This window comes from Solanum lycopersicum, chromosome 12, assembly GCF_036512215.1.
Source record: "Solanum lycopersicum chromosome 12, SLM_r2.1".
Classification (NCBI taxonomy): domain Eukaryota; kingdom Viridiplantae; phylum Streptophyta; class Magnoliopsida; order Solanales; family Solanaceae; genus Solanum; species Solanum lycopersicum.
The window spans coordinates 31,875,666-31,899,070 of record NC_090811.1 but is presented as its reverse complement, the minus strand read 5'-3'; the positions used below and the strand labels follow the sequence as shown (position 1 = coordinate 31,899,070).

General features: G+C 35.2%; 1 protein-coding gene across 5 annotated transcripts; it reads right to left on the bottom strand.

Moving 5' to 3' along the window:
- Nucleotides 1-9,247: 9,247 nt before the first annotated feature.
- Nucleotides 9,248-18,595, bottom strand: LOC101243774 (phosphoglucan phosphatase LSF1, chloroplastic). 5 transcript variants are annotated; one of them, XM_019211560.3, is made up of 10 exons: nt 18,011-18,595; nt 17,680-17,786; nt 17,114-17,573; nt 16,834-16,902; nt 15,956-16,077; nt 15,444-15,659; nt 14,165-14,270; nt 13,800-13,912; nt 13,442-13,586; nt 9,248-9,428 (listed from the first exon to the last, which is right to left on the bottom strand). In XM_019211560.3, exons 1-10 carry the CDS (start codon nt 18,404-18,406, stop codon nt 9,309-9,311), a joined length of 1,854 nt encoding a protein of 617 aa, XP_019067105.1. In that variant the 5' UTR covers nt 18,407-18,595; the 3' UTR covers nt 9,248-9,308. The 5 variants fall into 5 exon arrangements, with proteins under 5 accessions (XP_019067105.1, XP_004252666.1, XP_010314533.1 ...); XM_004252618.4 differs by lacking the exon at nt 9,248-9,428 and adding an exon at nt 12,847-13,329; XM_010316231.4 differs by lacking the exon at nt 9,248-9,428 and adding an exon at nt 12,847-13,329 and having other exon boundaries at nt 17,671-17,786; nt 18,011-18,561.
- Between the last annotated feature and the right edge of the window lie 4,810 nt (nt 18,596-23,405).

The window sequence follows — 23,405 nt, the reverse complement described above, 5'->3', positions numbered from 1 at the left end:
GTAATCAAGGATCTTGCGTCGTGCCGCAACGTTAAATCAAGCACTTTTTGGGAGGCAACCCAAGGTGTATCATCTTCATGCTTTATTTTTTTTATTAGTGTTGGCTAGAGATTAGTTTAGTGTCCGTGTCTCAAAAGTATATAAAACAATACAAAAAGAATATCTTAGTGGGTGTTACATGTGCAGGGACCAAAATTAAAATTCTGCAGAAAATGGTCAGGTGCATAGATCTATGGACCCAATCGAATGGCCGTCATTCAATTGATGGACCGATGATGGTGATCGTAAATCCCATGTATGTCTAGAAATTTTTCTAAGTCTTGTTGCCATCAACGGTTCGTCGACGGGGTTTTATCGGTCCAAAGTACTAGTAACCTGACCCGACCCGTTCGGTAATAATAAAAGCTAAAACTATTCATTAGCCTCCAAAATCTTTTCAAATTCTTTCCCCAACCATTTATCTCTCTTATTTCCTTCCTTTCTCATAAAACATCATATTCCCCCTTCCGTAACTATCAGATTCTTTCAAACTTCTGAATTCCCAAAACCATCTTCTTCCTAAAATTCTACTTTGTTCCCATTGCCTTCGTCGGTCGGTGTTCAAGTCAGGCACGTAGGTTGTTGCAAGGATTACTATCCCGATCACTTCACTACGATCATAAGGTATTTAATTTACCTTTGTTTTATAAATTCTCGTTCATACACTATTGGATCAACAATTAAAAATTGGGTCTTGACTGAGAGACACAATTGTTTGATTTTGCTTGTTAGAACTTGTGTAAAATGTCCCTTGGAATGATAGAAAGTTTGGGTTGCTATAAAATTTGTTTAAATTATGTTTGTGATGGTAATGGTAGTCTTTCCGACTTAGGGTTTTGTAGTATCGATGAATTAAAGCATGAATCTTGTGAAATTGAAACTCTAGGAATAAAGAATTGTCGTTTGATTGTTGTTTTATGTTGTGTAAACATGTGTAGGTATAAAGGTGTCAAAATGTGGAGTTTGCAACATGGCCTGAAATCTATCTCAGGCCATCAACACGAGACCCCATCGATGGACCATCGATTGAATGATAAGCCATCGATAGGGTCCGTCGATTAGACCACTACAAATATGTCTAAGTTTGAGATGACGGAAGTGGAATACGGTCTGTCGATTGATCGATGGGCCATTCTTCACGTCTGTCGTTTCATTTGGAGATATTTTTTTGTGTGATTTTGAAAATTATTCTAAGTGTTAGACGAGGGAAGTGGACTATGATTCATCGATTGATCGACGGGCCGTTTTACATGTTCTTCATTTTAAACTGAGATGTTTGAAGATTTGAGTAAGATAAATATATTCTAAGTGTCAGCTCACATGCCCTATCGACGGCCCGTCTATAGTGCCCGTCAACCAATAGTGCAGGTCTGAACTGGAATGTGCTTCTTGTTTCTTTTTTCTTCTTTTTTTTTGTTTCGAGTGTGTAGCAAGATTTCTATGAGACTAATAACTTCTTTACAGGTACATATGGCCCCAAAATCGGACACCGTTTATTCCAGGGGCAGGTCCAAATTTGTGGCACTATCTCATTGAATGATTAGCCCTTCTGACAATAAGAGGGATCCCCAGTATGTCCCCCCCAGGAACCAGCACTTCTACACCAGCTGCACGAGCCACTCGAGGTACGCCCTAGAAGGTGGTTTCCAATGTAGTCACTGCCTTCCAGTCTGATGAGGAGCGCACATTGACGGGCACACCATCTGGGTCTGCCTCGAGTTCTGAAGGAGCATCTGGCTCCGAAGCAGCATTAAGATCATAGTTTGCCCACTCTTCAGGGTCGACTGAGGTCATTTCCTCCGGTCATGTATCAAATGGAACCACTAAATCATAGGAACCTTCCTGCCAAGCCTCGTCTTATGAGTCTACTAGCTCAGAGTCTGTCCTGGCACCCCAGGCAGATGTATCTGCACCAGTTGCTAAAGAGACCGAATCAGTGGTGCATAGATGGTCAGTATCATGTCTACAGGGACGCCAAGATGCTAAATGACAAGGGGTGATGACCTGATTGGTGACGATCGAGCTTAGAGTTCTTACGAAGAGTCTTCACTCAGTCCCTGATGTGCAGAGATTGTTCACCCGCCACAAGCTCGAGTGCATGTCTAAGAGTCTAGGGATGTGTAGCGAGAAGATTGTTGAATAGTTATACATCTACTATGTGTTGACTCTCAGCGGTTCTTTGGATAGGCAGGTGAGACCCGCCAAATAAGAGCCACTTACCACAGTGCTAATTCGGGGCTGTCGGGTGGATATTTCTCTGGTCATCATATGTCGTTTCATGGATGGCACCTCCATTGATATTACTCGGGTAATCTTAAATCCGAAGTTTGATTGAACGTGGGATATGGTCAAAAGTGGCCGATTTCAGAGGACTGTGGAGCAGAGAGAGACAGGTAAAAGGTGGCTTGCTCAACACCTATCCATCAACAGTGAGGGAGAAGATTAGGTGTTAGACCCAAAAGGGCTGATCAAAAAGTCCAACCTCACTTTCATAGCCAAGTTCTTCTGGCTTTTGTCCGCCACTGCCTATATCCGATGGCAGCAGATAATATTCTTACTTGGGATATAGCGGTTTTTGTAGCATCCTTGGTGGCAGGTTTGAAGATCGACTTTGCAAAGTTGTTGATCCTAGTGATACGTGAGAGGGATTTCAATTCCTCCACTACTTACCCATTCGCGTGTCTGATCTTATAACTATGCAGGGACGCCGAAGTGCTCATTTGGCACTGTGATACACTTCGAACTTTGGGTGGCACAGTTTATATATGTCTCATCAGGGATGAGGCCAATGAAGCGGCACCGCGGAGATGGCCCAGAGTTGAGTTGTAGCCATTGGGTGAAAATTTGGTGGACACGGTAGAGTTAGCTGAAGGGGCTGACTATTCCACTTCACATCCCGCTGATACCACCCTAGCGGAGTTCGCCCATGACACTAGTAGAGTGCCTAAATCATCCTAGTCTACTCCACAATCTGCATCATTGGTCCTATTGGAGAGGTAACAGAATTTACAGGCCCAACTGGCCACCCTGCTGCATCACATATAGACTTGGATGCAAATCCATCGCCGAGGCTGAGGACCGGATTGAGAAGAGGGTGACCATATAGACGGAGTATAAGATTCAGGTGGTTCACCAGTGCCTTGATGCATTTGAGTTGTGGGTTCTTGCAGACCCAGCCCCCGCAATTGACTTGACTACTCTTTAGGAGGCTGCAGAGAGTTTGCGGACATATGTAGACAGCAGTCTAGAGATGAGGGGGGCTGAGCTCGATACTGCACCCTTCGAGCTAGCGGAGGACATTGTGCTTGTTGCACTATTCAGAACCCCTATTGAGCCGCTACCTGAGCCACGTTGTCGTTCGAAGAGGCATCGTTCTAGCCGAACAACAGAGAGAGAGAAGATGCCCGTGCGAGGAAGAAGGAGCGAACGGACCTTGAGGCTACGAGGAGAGCCTCTTTGATTGATGAGGAGACCCGTTAGATGAGGGCTCGAGAGATAGATCTTGGGGTGTCTAGTTCCAGACTGGAGGCTGGTGAGAGGAGCACAACTGATAGTGCTGATATTGCTGTGGGCACCATTAAGGGTGACCCATTTACTGTGGTTGTGGGTTTCGGGCAACCAGACCCGCCTACTTATTGAGTGTTCATCGGCGCTATGCGCCTCAGGTTTGCTTCACCTGCCACCCTGTACTTGTATTTCTTTTGATGCATTGGGGACAATTGCATGCTATTTTGTTGGGGTGGGGTAAATCGAAAGTGAGTGTTAGGGTGAAGTCTGAGTATTCCAACTCACGATCCTCTCTTCGGGGTTTTCTTGCTTGTGTTCTTTCGCCCCAAGAGACTGATTACTTTACTGTTGAACCATCATGTTGTAACTTGTACAAAGTATAAAAGCACGAAATATGAAGCATGATGAATAAGTATGAATGATATCTCTTCCTAAGAAAATGCTTGCATGAATAGGTTAATATGAGTTGAGTGTGTTGGTTGTAATCATGACATAGACAGGCACCCACTGCATGACCCTCAATCTAACCCCTAAACTTGGAAATCTGATAATCTGATAGGGCAATGAAGTGTCAAGAGAGTGCGAGGAGTTTGAGTGTTCAATTGTTGGTATTTAGCTAGAACTTGCCCGGTTGGTCGTGCAAAAGGAATCTACGTTAGACGACTAGAAAAGGATCATAGGCCTTTGTTCAAATTAGCAAACATCTAGCCTAAAATGAAGTGAACCAAATAAAAGTTTTACCCTTTTTTTATCCAAATTTGTTGATCCTATAATAAACTTTTCTTTTCTTCACCATCTCACCTTTCCTGGGTTTAATGTGTTGGTTCTGGTCCCTCCTTGGACATGTGCACCTCGACTTAGGCCAAAAGCCTAAGTTTAGGGTGGATAATACAGAAATTGGCCTCATCTTGTCCCTAACCCAACGTTGGGCAATGTGTACCTCAACTCATGGCAACACCAGAAGTTAAGGGTAGCTATTATGAGTGATCATCCGAACTTGGGTATGAAAAGAGTGTAACGTGGAAAAGAAAAGAGGAAGTGAGCAAAAAATGTTACTCGATAAAATTATCAATTGAAAAAAATTTATTAAAAAAATTATTTAAAAAATGAATTGAAATGGAAAAAAGTAGAGAAAAGAAAGAAAAGAGGTGAACAAAATGAGGTAAGAGTCATATCCACAAAGAAGAAAGGCTAAAGCAAGACAAAGATGAAAAGAGGAGAAAAGTAGGGCACAAAAGACAACGAACAAGGTAGGAAGCTTGGTGGTAATGTCAAGTAGGTCAAAAAGTCACTGAAATGTACCCATATGTACCATACCTAACCCTGAACCTACATTACAAGCCAAGAAAGTCCTATCGTGATCCTAGAAGTCTATTGTGGTGAACTTATGCAGTGAAAATAACGGCAAACCTATGGCGACAAGTACTAGCTATGTATGAACTTGTTTTTTAGTGTGAGTGTTGAATATAAATCCTTGTACGCAAAGTTCAAATCACTGCGTGAAAAAGGAGGATTTCTTTTGAAGTGAGGGCACTAATTGCAATGTCGGAAATTTGGTACCTTGGTGAGAGGCAAAATAGTAGATGTATCGATGCATAGTGAGTTAGTGTCATGATATGATCCACATGAGTTAGCTTGTCGAACCTAAGAGCTTAAGCATGCACAAAAGCAAAGAGGAAGTCGCGATTGAAAGTCATGTGACTGCGAAAGCTTAAAATAGTATACTTTTGTACAAATGTTGTTTTGAGTCATAGTGTGTCGCTTGAGGACAAACAACGAATTTAATTTAAGGGTGTTGATGTAACATGGTTTCACGGTGTTTTCAATGTTTTTTCCTTAAGAGTTGTTTGTGCCTAGAGCCTTTTTTGTAGTAGTTTTAACATATCATTATGTTTGTTTTGCAGGAAAGATGTCCAGAAATAAAATGCAGAAGGAAACTTAAATAAACTGCAGAAGCGACCCACAAAGGCCATCGACGGTTCGTAGTTCCATCGATGGTCCATAGGTGGTGATCGTCGATTGAAGTTCAAGCAAAAGGAGAAACTCGAGGAAACCTGACCAGTGTAGGACTACAGAGAGGATCAACGGTTCATCGATTGATCGATAGAACAACTTGTTGAATCATCGATGAGATAAGAGATAGTCCAGTACCCGAAGTTGGAGAAATTCTAAGGATGGAGAAATAAAAGGCATCGATGAACTGTAGATGCGTCAACAGACCGTGTTGTTGGTCCATTGATTGATTCAAAGATCATACCATCTGAGGGACAAAAAATGATTCTAGTCTGGACTGACGGAGGTAGTTGGTGGTCCGTCGTTTAATCCAGAACCGTCTATTGGGGTCGCGACTGCAGCCGCATTTTTGGAAAACTTTTCTTATTTTAATTTATTTTAATTTAGGATAATGTTTTCTAAAAATAGGGTGTAAAACCTCGTTTTGGGGTTTGATTCTATTACTTTTCATAGTTTGTTGTTGGAGATTGGATTCTTGCAACTTTAGCATAAATTCAAATTTCTGGATTTGGTTTTGAAGTGATTTCTTGTTGTTTCAAGTTGAATTTCTGGATTTTCTTTAAATTGGTCAAAGTAAGTTCATGATTTATTGTGTATCTACTATGAATTGTATTTTTCTATACATGATTAACTATATTCAAAACTAGGATTGAGGGAACCATGGGTGATTAACAAAGTAAATCTAGCTTAATAACAATTCCCAAATAGTTATTGCATGCATTGATAATTCTTTTGCTTAGAAGTTTTTTTAACGAGTGCACACGTTAGAACTCGCCTTATGTCTACTTTCCGGACAAAAGAGGTAGTTAATAGGAAAAGAATTATCAACATAGATTTAGTGAGATACTATCTAATAGGGTAGTCTCGATTGGTACGAAGTAATAACTAAGTCATACATCGAATATGATGTTTAATATGAAGTAAATGTAAGGGTTAGTAGCGTAGACATACGTAGCTGGACCAAGGTACGGAATGAAATTCTTTAAATGTCAGACCAAGAATATAGAGATACCTAACTTATCACTTTGCATGGAAATACTAGGGAAGAATTGTTATAGCTAGGAATACGACGTTATGAACCTATAGGGAACACATATACCCTAGTTTCTCTCACAACTTGATAAAAACTAAATCTTTACTCATGTTACTTGTCTTACTTAGAGATATTCAAGAATTTTGTTTCAAAAAAAAATCTTTAATTACCTGTTTTTGGAAAGAACTTGACTAAATAGAAGTATTGTACATCGAAGTAGAAGTATTGTACATTGAAGTTAAGTCTAAACTATTTTCCTCGTGGGATCAACCCCAACCTACTAGTTGAGTTCTTTACTTGATACAATCGCTTATAATTCTTTATGGAGGTGTAATTTGAGCGTATCAGTAAGTGGTGGAATAGGACGTCATCTATGTATTGCACAAATAGGAATTTGGAGGGAGTCTTGGTGTGTCCTTGTAATGTTAATGAATGAATGGTTTCTATATTATGTTTAATGAAGCAAGTTGGTCTTATTTATAATGTTAAGGAAGGTTATAGGACTTGTTGAATGTGATGTGCCTAGTCTAGGGTGGTTCAAAGGAGCACTAAGTGGGAGTTAGTAGAATAGGATGCTACTTTCACATTGTACTAATGTAACTTAGGGTTATTCTGGGAGTGGTCTTTATGTGATATTCTTAAATGCATGAATGTTTCTTCTAGTATCTCTAGTAATGGATAGACTTGTTGTTTGTGATGGAAGGGCAATGTCCTTATCTTTGGTAGTCTTAAGGAGTGTGTAATGAAGAGGTTGTATGGACGGTCTCTTTATGTGTTAACTAGGTGGGTCTTAGGATAACTTTGGATAAAGATCCTAAATGGTCAATGGGTTACTTAATGAATATGGTGATATGTTGAGAATTAAGGGAATATTACCTTGTTTGTTGATGATTGACTTGTATGATGTCTTTTACACTTGGTTCATGAAGTTTTTATAAAAATAGTATGAAAAATATATTTCACCTAAAATGTCCTCTTTAAAGCATGCTTTTGCATGATTGCAATACTTAGTGCTTAATTGTATTAACTTCATATTCTTCTCTATTTGTACAAGTGTAGGTGGTGGAAAGTGAGGATCTTAGAGTTGAAACTTGAAAATTATATTGTTCTCTCAAGACTCGTGGTATGATCTCATATGTTCGAGGGTATGGATGTTATGTCTAGTTTTCTTTCATTATGAATTTGTATCAGACTAGTATATTTCTTTCAGTGTAAGGGTTGTGATCCAATGAGAATGAGATGTGTCTGAGATGGCTTGCGATGAGAAATATTTCTTCTTACGTTTTATAAAAAAGTTTCCTTATTGACTTTATTGTGAAAAGTTCTAATTCTGCAGTACTTTTCATACCTATGTGATGAATGAATGTTAAGAGGCTTGTATAAAACCTCTTCGAGGTTGAATGCGTCGGTTACAACTAGGGGGTGCTCTCGGGTCGTAACGAATTCCCAATGGAAGCAAAAATAAAATCAGAGAATTGACATCCATAGAGGACAATATTTTCATTGATCTGAATGTACCAAGTGGATCATGTAGCCCGCTAGACATGCTTGTGAACGAAACATTCAACTCCATTTAGGCAAATGGGTTTAGTATCTGGGTTAGGTTTTTAGACGGGCCGAAACATGGGTTTAAAATGGGAATGGGCCATTTTTAAAAAATTAGGTTAATTTGAATCAATTTGGGAATTAATAGAAGGGTATAAACGATGAAATTAGTAACTGTAGGGTAAAAATGACTTCATTATAACGGCAAGGGTATCATTAACTAATGAACCAAAGTTAGGGTATTTTTTACTCTACCCACTTGAATTAAAACGGAATTGAAGACACAGAAAAATATTTTTAGAATAGTAATTGTGTCAAATTGGTAAGAAATATCCTTAATGGTAGGAAACATATGAATTAGATAATAAATTATTACTCCTAAAAAATTAGCATCAAAATTTAATAAGTTAACGATTGAAAGTGTGATAAGTATCACTAAAGATATTGCAAATTGGGCGTTTTCATTGAAACTCGCTGATAGGATCGATAACGTTTTTGGTTTAGGTAAAACAACCACGATTGAAGAAAGAGAAAAATATTTTTGCAATAATAATTGTATAAATGGTGTGATTGTATTAAATAAGAAAGAAAACAAAAGAATATTCAATTTTATTTTTAAAAAAATGTATCCAATTATAATTGTGATGGTATAGTCATAATTCAAGTGGAATGCAATGTGAAGTGACAAAATGCTATTCCCCTTCATTACATATCAAGCATATGACATTTCTCTATCTTTGGGCACACTTGTAGAAACTTAAATTTGTTCAGACAGTGTTGACTGAAAATGATGAAAAATCAGTGAAGAGTAGTATTTTTGCTTAGTAAAACAGCAATTACACATCCACACGTCCATGTAAATGTGTATGCATTAAACACAGATATACAGCAATTAACTGAGCTATTCAACTGTGGAAAATATCTAGTCGAAGGATCAGTCAGTGATCAAAGCAGATAATATCTATGGGGATGATAAAATGACTAAGTGCAATGGACATGAGCATTATAACTTGCCCAACCTCGAAATTGCATGACAATATACAGCTTCAATTCAAGTGGAGGGATGGATTTGCATTCCAGAAATGTTAAAATGGCCATTTCTACTGACTTCTTCATTGCAGAAGACATAACTGGATATGCGACTATGATGACCGAAATGTAGTGTGTCCATCTATTTAGGTGCTAGCTTTATTGGGCAGATTGAGAACGCGACACATCGAGCAGCTTTTGCCAGCATGAACCGTTCATTTTCTGTCAATGGCCTTTCAATCACCTTCATAATATTTGCGTCCTAATTCAAATTTATCAGGAAAAGAGACATGCTACATCATTAGTAAAACAGAATGTCGCACTATTTTATGCTTAATCGGGCAAGGATATTAATGAGAAAATGTATTCATATGTCTTTTATAAAGGAAGGATAAAAAATTTAACTGACCTTCGTTTGCTGTGGTATCAAAGGCCTGACACTGGCAACATCACCAACAACAATTAGATTATTCAGACTTCCCCTTTCATCTCTTTCAGTTGGAAAATTGGTTGAATGCCTCCAATTTCCACTAATAATGTACTTATATAGGTACCTGATAAACAAACATAATACTTCATACACAACAAAATATACCATAGAGTAAAAACAGGAAAATCAATATTAATATCCACAAAGGAACAACTTCAGGAAGGAGAAAGAAGCAGAAGGGTGATCTTTAGATTTGGAAAGGTTGAGGGGACAAAGACAATTCATATTGGATAAATGGAACCATGTAAGGGAGCTTCCAACTGACAACATTAGCCATTTAGCCTATGGCATGCAGGGCTACAAATTTAAAGTGGAGAGTCACATTAGTGACGAGAAGAATGTAGCTAAAACGAAGTCACTTGTTTCAGGAAAACGTATTAGAAAAAGAGAATTCAACACTCCACACTTAAGAAGGAAATCATTATAAAAGCTTGACAATCGCCATGACATGTATGGCTGACAGGAAGAGGCGAAACTTACTTTCCTGGTGAAAGTCTAACTTCAGCCTCAAATCTTGGACCAACTTTGTGGACTGCCTGAATTGGTTCTTTCCAGTTACCTGTAAAATCTCCAACCAGGTAGACATCCTCCCCCTGTTCAAAAATTTCATGCAAAGAGATACTTACAAGTAAATACCCCAATTTAAATGAATATGGAAGCAGACAACAGTATAACACCGAATATCAACATCCATTCCAAGAATCAGTTTTGACCTTTGAGGAAAGGGTCAAGAAAAGAGTGCAACATAAAATCTGGGTTCAGTTTCACTGCTGATTTTCTTATACATACAAACATCTGAGGATATCACCAACAAGCACATGGAGATGATAAAATTGATTACCTTGTGCCCATTCCATACAAATGTTACGGCATGTGTTGCAGGCCCATCATGTGCACCATTTTCTACCATAGCTATGAGAGCCCATGTTGCCCAGGCAATGGCTGATCTGCGACCAATATGCTTTGGATTAAGTAAATTGAGAATGTTCATTGTAAGAAAGGCCAAAGAAACAAGAGATAAGGTAGGGATCATGACGGTGAGCTTAATAAGATGTTATGTCTGCATATGCAAAATGATAACAGCAAACTTTCAAAATTATGATATTTTGTATACATCAGCTGTCTTCCAACCTATATTGCTTAGACTCTCCAAAACTGATGTTGCACCTGTGTCGGATCCTTCAAAAATACACTACGTTTGACACATTGTATTATAAGTATATTAAAATGTGTGATAAATATATTGTCCATCATAAAAACTTGTATTGCATGTGAATAATAAATTGTTCTTTGTAATATATAGAGATAATGTACAAGTACCCCCTCAACCTATGCCCAAAATCTCAGAGACACGCTTATACTATACAAAGGTCCTATTACCCCGCTGAACTTATTTTATTAATAATATTCTACCCCTTTTCGACTTGCGTGGCACTATCTTGTGGGCCCAACACTGGTTGATTTTTTCTTTCAAACTAGTGTCACGTAGGCCTAAAAGGGGTAGAAAATTACTTATAAAATAAGTTGAGGGGTTAATAGGATCTTAGTATAGTATAAGTGTGCCTCTGGGATTTCGGGCATAGGTTGAGGGGGTACTTGTGCATTTTTCCTAATATGTATTAAACTTGTATTATAAATGAATTGAAGTGATCAAGTGAAAAAAAAATATTATTGCTATAAATGGTAGATATATTTTTATTATAGTATATTTAGTATACACAATTTATAATTAATTTAATTATATAAAATAATAGGTAAATTCTTAGGTAAATTATGGTGTATATCTTGATTTAAATAAGAAAAAAGGGAAAATACCCAAGTACCCCCTCAACTTATGCCCGAAATCCCAGAAACACACTTATACTATAGTAAGGTCCTATTACCCCCCTGAACTTATTTTATATGTAATTTTCTACCCCTTTTTATTCTACGTGGCACTAGTTCGAAAAAAAAAGTCAACCATCGTTGGGCCCACAAGATAGTGCCACATAAGCTAAAAAGGGGTAAAAAATTATTAATAAAATAAGTTCACGGGGTAATAGGACCTTAGTATAGTATAAGTGTGTCTCTGAGATTTCGAGCATAGGTTGAGGGGGTACTTGGGCATTATCCCAAGAAAAAACACTCAAATATGCCATTAAGTTTGATAAAAGACTTATTTATGTCATTCATTAAACATTTGATCCATCTATGTCATTGATATTTGAAAAAAGACTTATTCATGTCATTAGCTTTCACTTTAATTTTACAATACCATTTTTTTTATCTCAACAAAATCCCAAACAACTTTTGACACCTTAATAGAATACCAAGAACAGATGAAGAACAACAAGAACTCCTAAATTTTTAACTTCTTCAAATTCTTTGAAAATCAACTCAATAGATATATCAAGTGTAATGGTTTATAATAGGAATGGGTTTTTTTTTAATTAGATTTTGGTGCAAGGTAATCATTATGGTTAAAAGAAAATAGTCACCAATATAAATGCAAAATATATATCATTTAATATACTCATTCCATTTTTTAAACAAACATTTACTATCTCCATCCACTTATAAATGTGATGGTTTTTTTTTTTAATCAAACAATAAAAAAATTAACCAACATTCTAAGATACGTTTCTTTATAATATTGATATGCAAAATATTGCAATTTATAGTACGTTTTCTATAATTTTTTAATATCTAATTTTTTTTCTAAAATATCAAAATAATGTGATTTTATTTAGTTTTAAAAATTGATTAAATTGACTTTTTAAAAACGCAATATAACAATTAAAAGTTATCAAAAAGTATATAAAAGTAAAGAGAGAGAAAATCTACCCTCGTGAATTAAAACGAAACAGAAGAAGAAGAAAATTCTTTTTCAATAGTGATAAAGTACCACTCCTAACAAATTAGCATCAAAATATAATAAGTCAACCAAAAAACGTAACTGAAGAAAGAGAAAAATATTTTTACGATAATAATTGTATAAATGGTGATTGTACTAAATAAGAAAGAAAACAAAAGAATTATAAAATAATTAAAAAAACGTATCCAATTACAATTGTGATGATATAACATAATTCAAGTGGAATGAAATGTGAAGTGAAAATGCTCTTTCCCTTCATCACATTGTTACCATATATCAAGCATATGACATTTCTCTATCTTTGTTCAAACAGTCTTGAAACAAAAAGACGCAAGATCAGTGAAGAGTAATATTTTTGCATAGTAAAACAGCAATTACACATCCACACGTCCATGTATTGTGTATTTAGTAAACACAGATATATACATTGTTTGAGCATTTCAACCGAGGAAAATATCTAGTCAAAGGATCAGTCAATAATATCTATGGGGATGACAAAATGACTAAGTGTAATGGACATGAGCATTATAACTTGCCCAACCTCGAAATTGCATGACAATATACAGCTTCAATCCAAGTGGGAGGGATGGGCTTGCATTATGGTTGTCCTAGAAATGTTAAATGGCCATTTCTACTGACTTCTTTATTGCAGAAGACATAACTGGATATGCGACTATGACTGAAATGTAGTGTGTCCATCTATTTAGGTGCTAGCGTTATTGGGCAGATTGAGAATGCAACACATCGAGCAGCTTTTGCCAGCATGAACCGCTCATTTTCTGTCAATGGCCTCTCAATCACCTTCATAATATTTGCGTCCTAATTCAAATTTGTCAGGTAAAGAGACATATGCTACATCATTAGTAAAAAAGAATGTCCCGTTCTCTTGTTCTCTTGTGCTAATCGGAGAAGGATACAAAATTTAACTGACCTTCTTTTGCTGTGGTATCAAAGGCCTGACACTGGCAACATCACCAACAACAATTACATTATTGAGATTTCCCCTTTCATCTCTTTCAGTTGGTGAATTGGCTGAATGCCTCCAGTTTCCACTAATTATGTACTTGTATAGGTACCTGATAAACAAATATAATACTTCATACACAACAAAATATACCATACAGTAAAAACAGGAAAATCAATATTAATATCCACAATGGTACAGCAAAAACAATCATCAAAAGAATGGAAAAAAGTATGACAAAAAGATAATTCAATAATCCACACTTAAGAAGGAAATCATTATAAAAGCTTGACAATCGCGATGACATGTATGAGGCAAAACTTACTTTCCCTGTGAAAGTCTAACTTCAGCCTCAAATCTTGGACCACCTTTGTGGACTGCCTGAATTGGTTCTTTCCAGTTATCTGTAAAATCTCCAACCAGGTAGACATCCTCCCCCTGTTCAAAAATGTGATACAAAGAGATACGTACAAGTAAATACCCCAATTTAAAAATGCATATGGAAGCAGAAAACAGTGTGACACAGAGTATGCAACATCCATTCCAACAATCAGCTTTGACCATTGAGGAAAAAGGTCAAGAAAAGAGTGCAACATAAAATCTGGGTTCAGTTACACTGCTGTTTTTCTTATACATACAAGCATCTGAGGACATCACCAACAAGCACACACAGATGATATAGTTGATTACCTCATGCCCATTCCATACAAATGTTATGGCATGCGTTGCAGGCCCATCATGTGCACCTTTTTCAACCATAGCTATGAGATCCCATGTTGCCCAGGCAATGGCTGGTCTGCAACTCATATGTTTTGGATTAAGTAAATCAAGAATGTTCACCGTAAGAAGGGCTAATCAAACAAGAGATAAGACAGGGATCATGACTGTGAGCTAAATAAGATGTTATGGCTTCATATGCGAAATGATAACAGCAAACTTTCAAAATAATGATATTTTGCATACATCATTATACACCAACAGTCTTCCTAACATATATTTCAGATTCTCCAAAACTGATGTTGCACCTGTGTCGGATTCTCCAAAAATAAACTAAATTTGGAGGGTCTGACACGCATCCATCACCATTTTTAAGGAGTCCAAGTACCATTTCTTCCAACACTCACCTGCTCATGTGTGTACCTAGAATCCAAAGAAACGCGAGTACAATTTTTTTAATTCTGCCCATTGATGGCTTAGGGCAAGGCAAATGAAGCCCTTAGCTTAAGCACCCAAATACTAAAGGCCCCATAAATATGAGGTATTGTATTATTATATATAACATATAATTTATGTATATATTAACAAGAAAATGTCAATATTTAATGTTTGTTAAAATTTGGTAGAGGTAATACCATCATTAGGCGAGTAAATAACATATCTTCCCTTATCAAATTTAGTATAATTACCTTCTTATCAAATCTAATTTTTCTTCCTGTGCATATAGTTTATTCTTTTCATGTTTATGATGATTCCCCAGGGCAAGTGTCGCAAAAGGTTCGAAACAGAGTGGATAATGAGCTCACCCCCAAAAAAGAGAAAAACTTCCCTTGCTTTCTTTTTGCTCCGCTCGTGCGTGGCACTCCTTGCTCGCGGAGTGGCATACCGATAAAAGAAAAGCCTTATGACAACTTCATTAGTTTTACATCTACCCTTTTCCACTTGAATACCAGACTTTTATATATGAGAGAGTTTGATATCATGACGTACACCTAACCTATAGATCACATATTGCGCTCTCACCACTAAATTAAAACCATGTAGCCTTGTTTTGTATATCATTATCATATTGATTTTTACAATTTATCTTTTTGAGAAAAACTAGATGGATTTTAGATATATTTTCGTATTAGGACATCAAATCTGTTGACCTGCCCCTGATTATGTCCTTGGTAACGTGATATGCATGCAAGTACTTATCCAGTCAAGAAGTCAAGAATGGAACTGAAGATACGAGAATTGGGAGAAGAACCTGTCAGGCTTGCATAAATGCAACCCAGTGACAAAATTATAGGCTGCATGAAGGGAAGTATCTGTCATCCAATGAAGGTAAGCTACTACACAAGCAGGGGATCTATCAAAACCAGTTGTACAAGTCACGTACACTTTGTGGTTTTTCTTTAATAAGCGTAAAAGAAGACCAACACAAAATGGAAGTTTCTTTCTCATGTCAAATGAATCTCCTTCCCTGCAAAAGAAATTAATATGCAGAAGGAATAAGATCATGCTCCTTAATTGTAATCTCAATATGTAAAGAAGATTGTGATAAATGAAACAGGCAAATGCTAGAACATCTGAAGAGCTAATGGTGCATCTATACAGGCATCACCATCACATTTCCAGTACAACAAAATGATAAGACTTCTCTTAAAGAAGTAAAAAGATTAGAGAACTCAGGGGGGCCTGCTAAGGTACTGGATGTATATAGCAGATTGTTAGCTCATTGACGAAACTTACAATTCAAAAAGTAAACTATTTTATTACCTTATGGGATAGTTGATCATAAGGATATTAAACCTTTGGCACGATTCGTTGATTATGTCGGCATTAATTCCCCAATTTTCAGCCTCGATGCCACTCTGAAAATTCACCACAGCAGTGATCCCCTGATGCAGATATTCATTGGGTTAGTTGTAAGTAAATGAACAAGAAACAATTATCCTGATGCAGATGTCTGGGTTAGTGTAAGCAAATGAGCAAGAAAGAATTAATTCTGCAAAGGAACACTGCATAATGGTAAGAAAAAGGTAGGCACAAATGTGTCTCTACACTAGTATTAAGATAAACACAAAAGACGTTCTCAGCACATCCATCAGCATTCCAGTTTCCAAAGTTTTTGCTTCTCATTTATTATTGATTTTAGAATCAACTACCCGTGTCCCTATTTGTATAATCAAACTCGCTTATATTTGTCAAATATGGTCTTGGCTCTTGGCCTCCATCAAGAAACTGTCTTCATGCTGCAATTGAAACGTAGGACAACCATACATATTCATGAGAACCACAACTGCAGGTCATTTGCAGGCTGAGTTCACCATATAAAACCATTGATGTACTTTCGTTATATATACACTCATTGTTTCTCTTTGACCTGCTACTATGATTGGTTAAAGATAGTCAGGATACTCTCAGTTCTATCAGATGGTGTGCAAACCAAAATTCTATATGGATTGGAAAATCTAGAGATGTACAAGACACGATTCTCAGTATATCAGTTGTATATACTTCATGAAATAGGAAGGGAAAAATAAATTATTTCAAGCCACAATTGCATAGCTGCACCACATCTGTACTGTATACTTCATGAAATAGAAAGGGAAAAATAGTGTATATTTAACCCACAAAAGCAAGTATAGCCTCACCACATCTGACAGAATTTCCACATCAGATTCCTTTTGTATGCACGATCCCACATACATTTGCTCAGTAATCTGGCAAAGGACACAAGCAATGTACTTCAGAACCAAGCAACAGAAGAGTAGCTTCTTGAGAATAAAACATACCACAGCAGTGGATTAAAATGGTGTTCAGCAAAATTGAAAAGCATAGAATTCCTGGAGCTGTTAACTTTATCTCAAGCAGTTGAATACTAATCATCTGAGTAAAGGAAAGGTTCTACACAGAAAAATCTGAATGTCACACCTTGTTGTAGCGCATACCAAGATCATGGTTGTAATACAGTTCTCCCTTTGAACGATCCAACGCCTTTATGTATTCTTCCAGTGGGAAATTCCCATGCGCCCATTCAGAATCTATCATGTCTTTCTCAGAAAATATGTTGATAATTGGGCTAAATGGTAACCAGGGGGTACCGTTCAGATTTCCTTGTTGCCTGATTGGATCTCCATTACTCAGAACATTCCATCCATTTAATGTTAGTAACTTTGGGGAAAATACTACAAATCCAGAGTTCCCACTGCCCTCACATGACGTTCGCAAGTTGGAGGCAAGTAAATTTTTGTTCCATGTAGCAATGGGAACACGACCTCTATTATACAGAATATCAATATCATCCATAAGATATAGCTGGTGGATAGGAAATGGAAAAGAGGGTCTCTCAAGAACCAGGCTACAAGGGCCTGCGTTCTCATTCATCATCTTCCTGCAGAAACCATAGTAAAATACAGTACACTTATTGAAACATCCCACTACTTCAGTCGGAAATGTACTCTATAGCTTAAAATTGGTATAATTTTTACGTTTCATACTCTGTATCGCCAAAGTCATTGATCTCAATAAGCCCCCCAGTTGAAGAGTCACTGGCCTTTTTCAATGTATCACCAACCATTATTATTCTTGATTTCTCAGCATTCCCCTACAAATAACACTTGCACAAACTAAGAGATTCCTTCATAACAACAAATTTCAATAGAAAATGCGAAAATCTACCAAGATCCAGGTGCGTACAATGACACAGACAAAACAGTTTGTATAAACTTGCAGTGAAGGGCTTAAGTATGACGGTAGAAACGGATAATTGCATATTGTAAAATCACAGCTATTCAAATGTAAGGATTTTAATTGCGAAAACATACTAACCCCTTTCTTAAGAGCATGAACGAACACTTTGCCATCAACAGAAAGAGCGAAGCGAATACCCAGCGGTTTTACAAGTGTAACCATATACTCATTCAAATTCATGTTGAAAGGTGAATCAGAAGATGAAGACATAGCAGAAATCGGCCGATATTGTCGTCGTTTAACTGCCGAGCTAGCTGTAAGCCGTGCATCACTGAAGCACAACTCTACTCCCCAAAATGAGGAGAAAACCACACATTTCTGCAACTTATCTGAAGAAGAAGAGAAGTTAGCATCGTTGAAAACCCTGCAATTCGGAAGTTGTAGTGAACACATTTTCAAAGAACAATGTGATTGATTGTAGAAAGAAGTAGTATAATTTGTGTGCATAAAGATGTGAGTAAGTTCTAGAGACATGGAAGAAGATGATTATATACTGAAGAAAAAGAAGAAGAAGAAATGGCGTTGATTGGAGCTAAGAGTTGAGAGGCAGAGGCCATTGCGCACATTACCCGCAAAGACACGTGCCTCTCCTCACCTTCTCTATTTGGGTGCAACCAACTTTCTGTTTCACACTATCTACAAATATCTATCAATTTTAATTCCTCTATTCCATTTACGTCGCACCTTTTTTATTACCATATTCAAATATATCAATGTAAATCTTTATTATGATTTATAATATCAATTTATAAATATATGAAGTTCATTTCAAATAAATTAAATTATTTGACTTTCAAAAAATAGAAAATTAGCCAGAGAATAGTATTATTTGGATTTGTGTTAATAAGTTTAATTAATTTGTTTTTGGTTAGAAATGCATTATCATATTATTCTTACATCTTCGTGAACAAGTGTCCAATCAAACAAATAGCTTGCAATCAATTTACAAGTCATTTTGCAAGCAAATTTCTGCAATTAAGTTAAAAATAGCTGGGCATAATATGGTTTAAACCAAAAAAATTGATCGAATCAATTTTTTTAATTTCTGTTTTGATTTTTTAGTTATTTTGATTGTTTTGGTTTTGAATTTTAATATTTCAATTTTTCTGTTTGATTTTTGGTTTTTTAAATTTAATATTTCAATTAACCAAAAACCGAAATTATATGTGTATATTTGTTATTTGTTACCCTCCCAGCCAGCCCAATAGCCCAACTTAAAATATTCTCAGCCCAACTGTCCATGCCCAACTTTCCTAATCCAATTATCCAAATTTGTATCCCTAAAATTCCATTTAAAGGGAAAATTATATAGAATGACAAACATTCCTAAGTAATTATATAATAGGTGTATAGTTTAATTTATTTACTTTTTATAATTATAATTTTTTTTTTTGCTATAATTAATGGGGTTCACCATCTATTATATAACCAATAGTATAAAAACTTTTTTTTTTAATTTTGTATATAATTTTACATAAAACAATATTATCTCTCCTATTCATATTCCACCTTTTTCTCCTACAACTAATACTTCTATCCGATTTGAATTTCAAATTGTCCAAAATTCAATTACTCCCTCCCGAAGTTGAATTCAATTTTCGTAGGTACTCCTAAATTTTAGTCGTTTTCCTTTTTTTTCCTTATTCAACAATTGTATATGTATTGTGTTTCTTATGTTTTTTCATATTTTTTGATGAAATAATCGATTGTTTGTTCTTATTAGATCTCAAATTAGTCACAGAATGAATGAATCATCTTCATCTATGAGGATTATTAGAGGTATTTCATTGCATGTCAATTTTGTTGATAATTTATCATCGTTTTCAATGGGTTAAACTCAAGATTTTGGGGTTGATGTAGGGCCTATGATAAAATCAAAACAAGTTCTACATGAACAAACAATGGAAGAATTGAGATCAAAGAAAAAATATGACCTTACGGCAGTTCAAGAAGTTATTAACAATGCTAAAGCTAGAGGCATTAAAATTGTACAAGGAGGAAGAAAGAGGAAAGCAGTAAACATTGATTCATAGGAAAATGCACGTGAAGTTGACGGATCTGAAGAACATCATAATTATGAGGTAGTGGCTTAAAACACAAATTTAGATACAATTTTTTTGTTAGTTAGATGTCAATATACAAAAAATTATTGTTTAAGTAAATTTTGTATTCACGTAATTGTATATAATATATTGCATGTTTAGTACACACATGTTATAGTTATATATTTGTATATGTGTCTGTGGATTTGATTACTTTATATATACTTTAAGTTATGTATAATGAATAATATTCTAAGTCTTAATAGTGGTAGTAGCAGATTGTATCTTAAAGGCTCATTATTATTTTTGTTTTTGTATATATATACAAAAAGTAATTGGACTCAGTTATACAGATGGGAAAATTTCATATATGATTATAATTTGTATATTTTATTAGTTATATACAAATTATTGAAGTTAGTATATATTAAGTTTATATACATATACAAAAATTGTATTTGTCCATGATTGTTTTCAAAATTGACTGTTTTTGTATACATATATACTAAGTTTTAATAGTGGTAGTAGCGGATTGTATATTAAAGGCTCATTATTATTTTTGTTTTTGTATATATATATATATACACAAAGTAATTGGATTTAGTTATACAGATGGGAAAATTTCATATATGATTGTAATTTGTATATTTTAGTAGTTATATACAAATTATTGAAGTTAGTATATATTAAGTTTATATATTATTGGAGTTTATACAAAGTCATTTAGACAGTTGTATATATTGCCAAGTTTAATACTATATTCATGTACACATATTAACCAGAATGCATAACCAAAATAGTCAATGAAGCCATTATCTTACAATTATAAAAAAAAATATATTTCAAATCATTCAAAAAGATCATATATACAATTAATACAACACTATTATACAATCAAATTATTGAATTGATTTTACACTGATATTCTTTTTAATATACAAATACTACATCAAAAAAAGTATATAATTGTATCAAAAGCAAAACACTTACTTTATGGCTATATACAATTATCACCAACGATTACTTGTATTCACTTACACTGATCTTCTTTATAATATACAAATACTACATCAACAAAAAGTATATAATTTTCTGCTTAAAATAATCATGTTTCAAAAAACAAAAAAATTACAACACCACAATAACGAACGCACATAAATAAAAAATTTGTAAATCCAATAGAACATTGTATAATTATTGAAATAATAAACATGAATTTTCATCCAATAAACACTTACCTGAATTCGATTACAAAGAAAATATAAAAAAAATGATGAACTGCTGTTTCATAAATAGCAAAAACAAGTTTATCTTTTGTTTCAATTGTTGTATAATTCTTATTTTTTTTGAAAAAAAAAATATGAATTTGAACGTTTACCTTAAAAAAGGGACGTTTACCTTAAATTATGGCATTATCTATATTTATTGTTAGCATATTTAACGCTTCAGTTACAAACCACTTTTTTAAAAAAAATTATTTAAATAAAAAACAAAAGAAACCTTATATACAAAATTAAAGATACCTAAAATAACTAAACTATATTCATAGAATGTAATTAGGTAAACTATACCCATGTAATGTTATTTAATCAAATAAGTTTGCCATATATGAAATTTTTCCAAATCTAAATTGATATACGCTAAGTTGCTAACACCAAACGTTGGTAATGCTACCACACAGCAGTCAGCACGCTGATCTTTCCTCAGTCCTCTCCTCGCCGCCCGTAACTCGTCATTCGTCAGTCGTAGGCTCCTAGCATACGCTGGTCTCTCCTCAGTCCTCTCCTCGCTGCCCGGCGCTTGTAACTCGCGACTCGCGTCGCTCGCAAGTTGCAACTCGAAAGTCAAAGGTTAGTGCTCAATCCTTATAAGTTATAACTCATAGATTCTATTTCCGTCTCTGCTCTAATACTCTTCCTTTAGGTATATTTCATTTTATAATAGGAGCTCATCGGAATTCGAATCTGAAAAATGAGCATTGACTAGGTTATACTAATGCTTTAGATTGGTAAAAATGTAGAAAAAACTAGGATTAGATGTAGTCCTTAGTGAAGCACTAGTTAAGGTAAAGGGAGGATACATCTTTTTGTTTTTGTGCTATACAATTTTATATGACCATATACATGGATGTAAATTAAGTTGTGCATGCCAAAAATCCAATAATTAGGAAAAAAATGTACTTGAAATATTTATAAATGTTAAGTAAGTTGTAGTAAAATAGAGATTAAGGCTGTGATTATGCGGTGCAAATCAGCAAGTAATGCATAACATAAAATTGATGTCTAAATTCTTACCTAAAAGTGAATACATTAAATCAACTCAAATTGATGAAAAATTTGTCTTCAAATCGATTTTAAATTAGAAAACCTATTTAGCTATGTTCTTATATCTCGTCTTAACACTTCAGTCTTAGGCTCTTAAGTCTTAGCTTCATCTAGATATCTACATATATGTATATTTAATTTCAAGTGTTTATGATATATGGATAAATAATGATACATCCAGTTAACTGTTATGTTCTCCAAGCCCTGTAAACAAACCAACAAAACTTGTAAATCCTTAGGACAATCATGACCGTTTATCAAATAATGGACAACTGAGATTTAACCAAGTGATCACTCACCATGCAACAAATATACACAGAAGAAAATTTCTAAATGCAACAGAATCAAAATATGATCATTCCTTATGCTATATATTGTAATGTATAATGTCCTTTCGAATTTTGTTCTTCTTGTTTGTTTCACTCTTTTATAGATGACACAAACTGTAAGTAAGGGAAGTGAAAGTGGAGCTTTAAATGAGAGCATACCTTATACCTCATCTCCCAATGAGGTTGTAGTTGATGTTGATACTTCAAAGAAAGGAAAAACCATGAAACCTAGAGCTAATTGTTGGAAGCATTTTGACAAGTTCACCGATGAAAAAGGAGCTAGTAAGCCAAATGCAAGTATTGTGCAAAACCTTATGCATCGTCTACATCATCTAATGGTACGTCATCAATGAATACTCATATGAGAACATGTACTAAATTTTCTCGTGACACCGTAGATAAAGATCAAAATCTAATTAATTTTGTACCATCTTCAACGGGAGCAAAGGAAGGGGTTATCAGCACTTGAAAATTTGACCAAGCACAAAGTAGAAAAGCTTTAGACAAAATGATAATTGTTGACGAGCTACCATTTAGTTTTGTTGAGAAAGAGAATTTTAAAAACTTCATGAGAGTTACAGTGCCGCAATTTCATATGCCTTCTCGTAGAACCGTGACGAGAGATTCTAATGAACTGTACCTTGAAGAAAGAAAACTTTTGAAGAAGGTTTTCAAAGAAGCACGTCCAAGAGTTTGTTTTACAACAGATAATTGGACCTCTATACAAAAAATCAACTACATGTGTTTGACAACCCATTTTATAGATAGACATTGGATT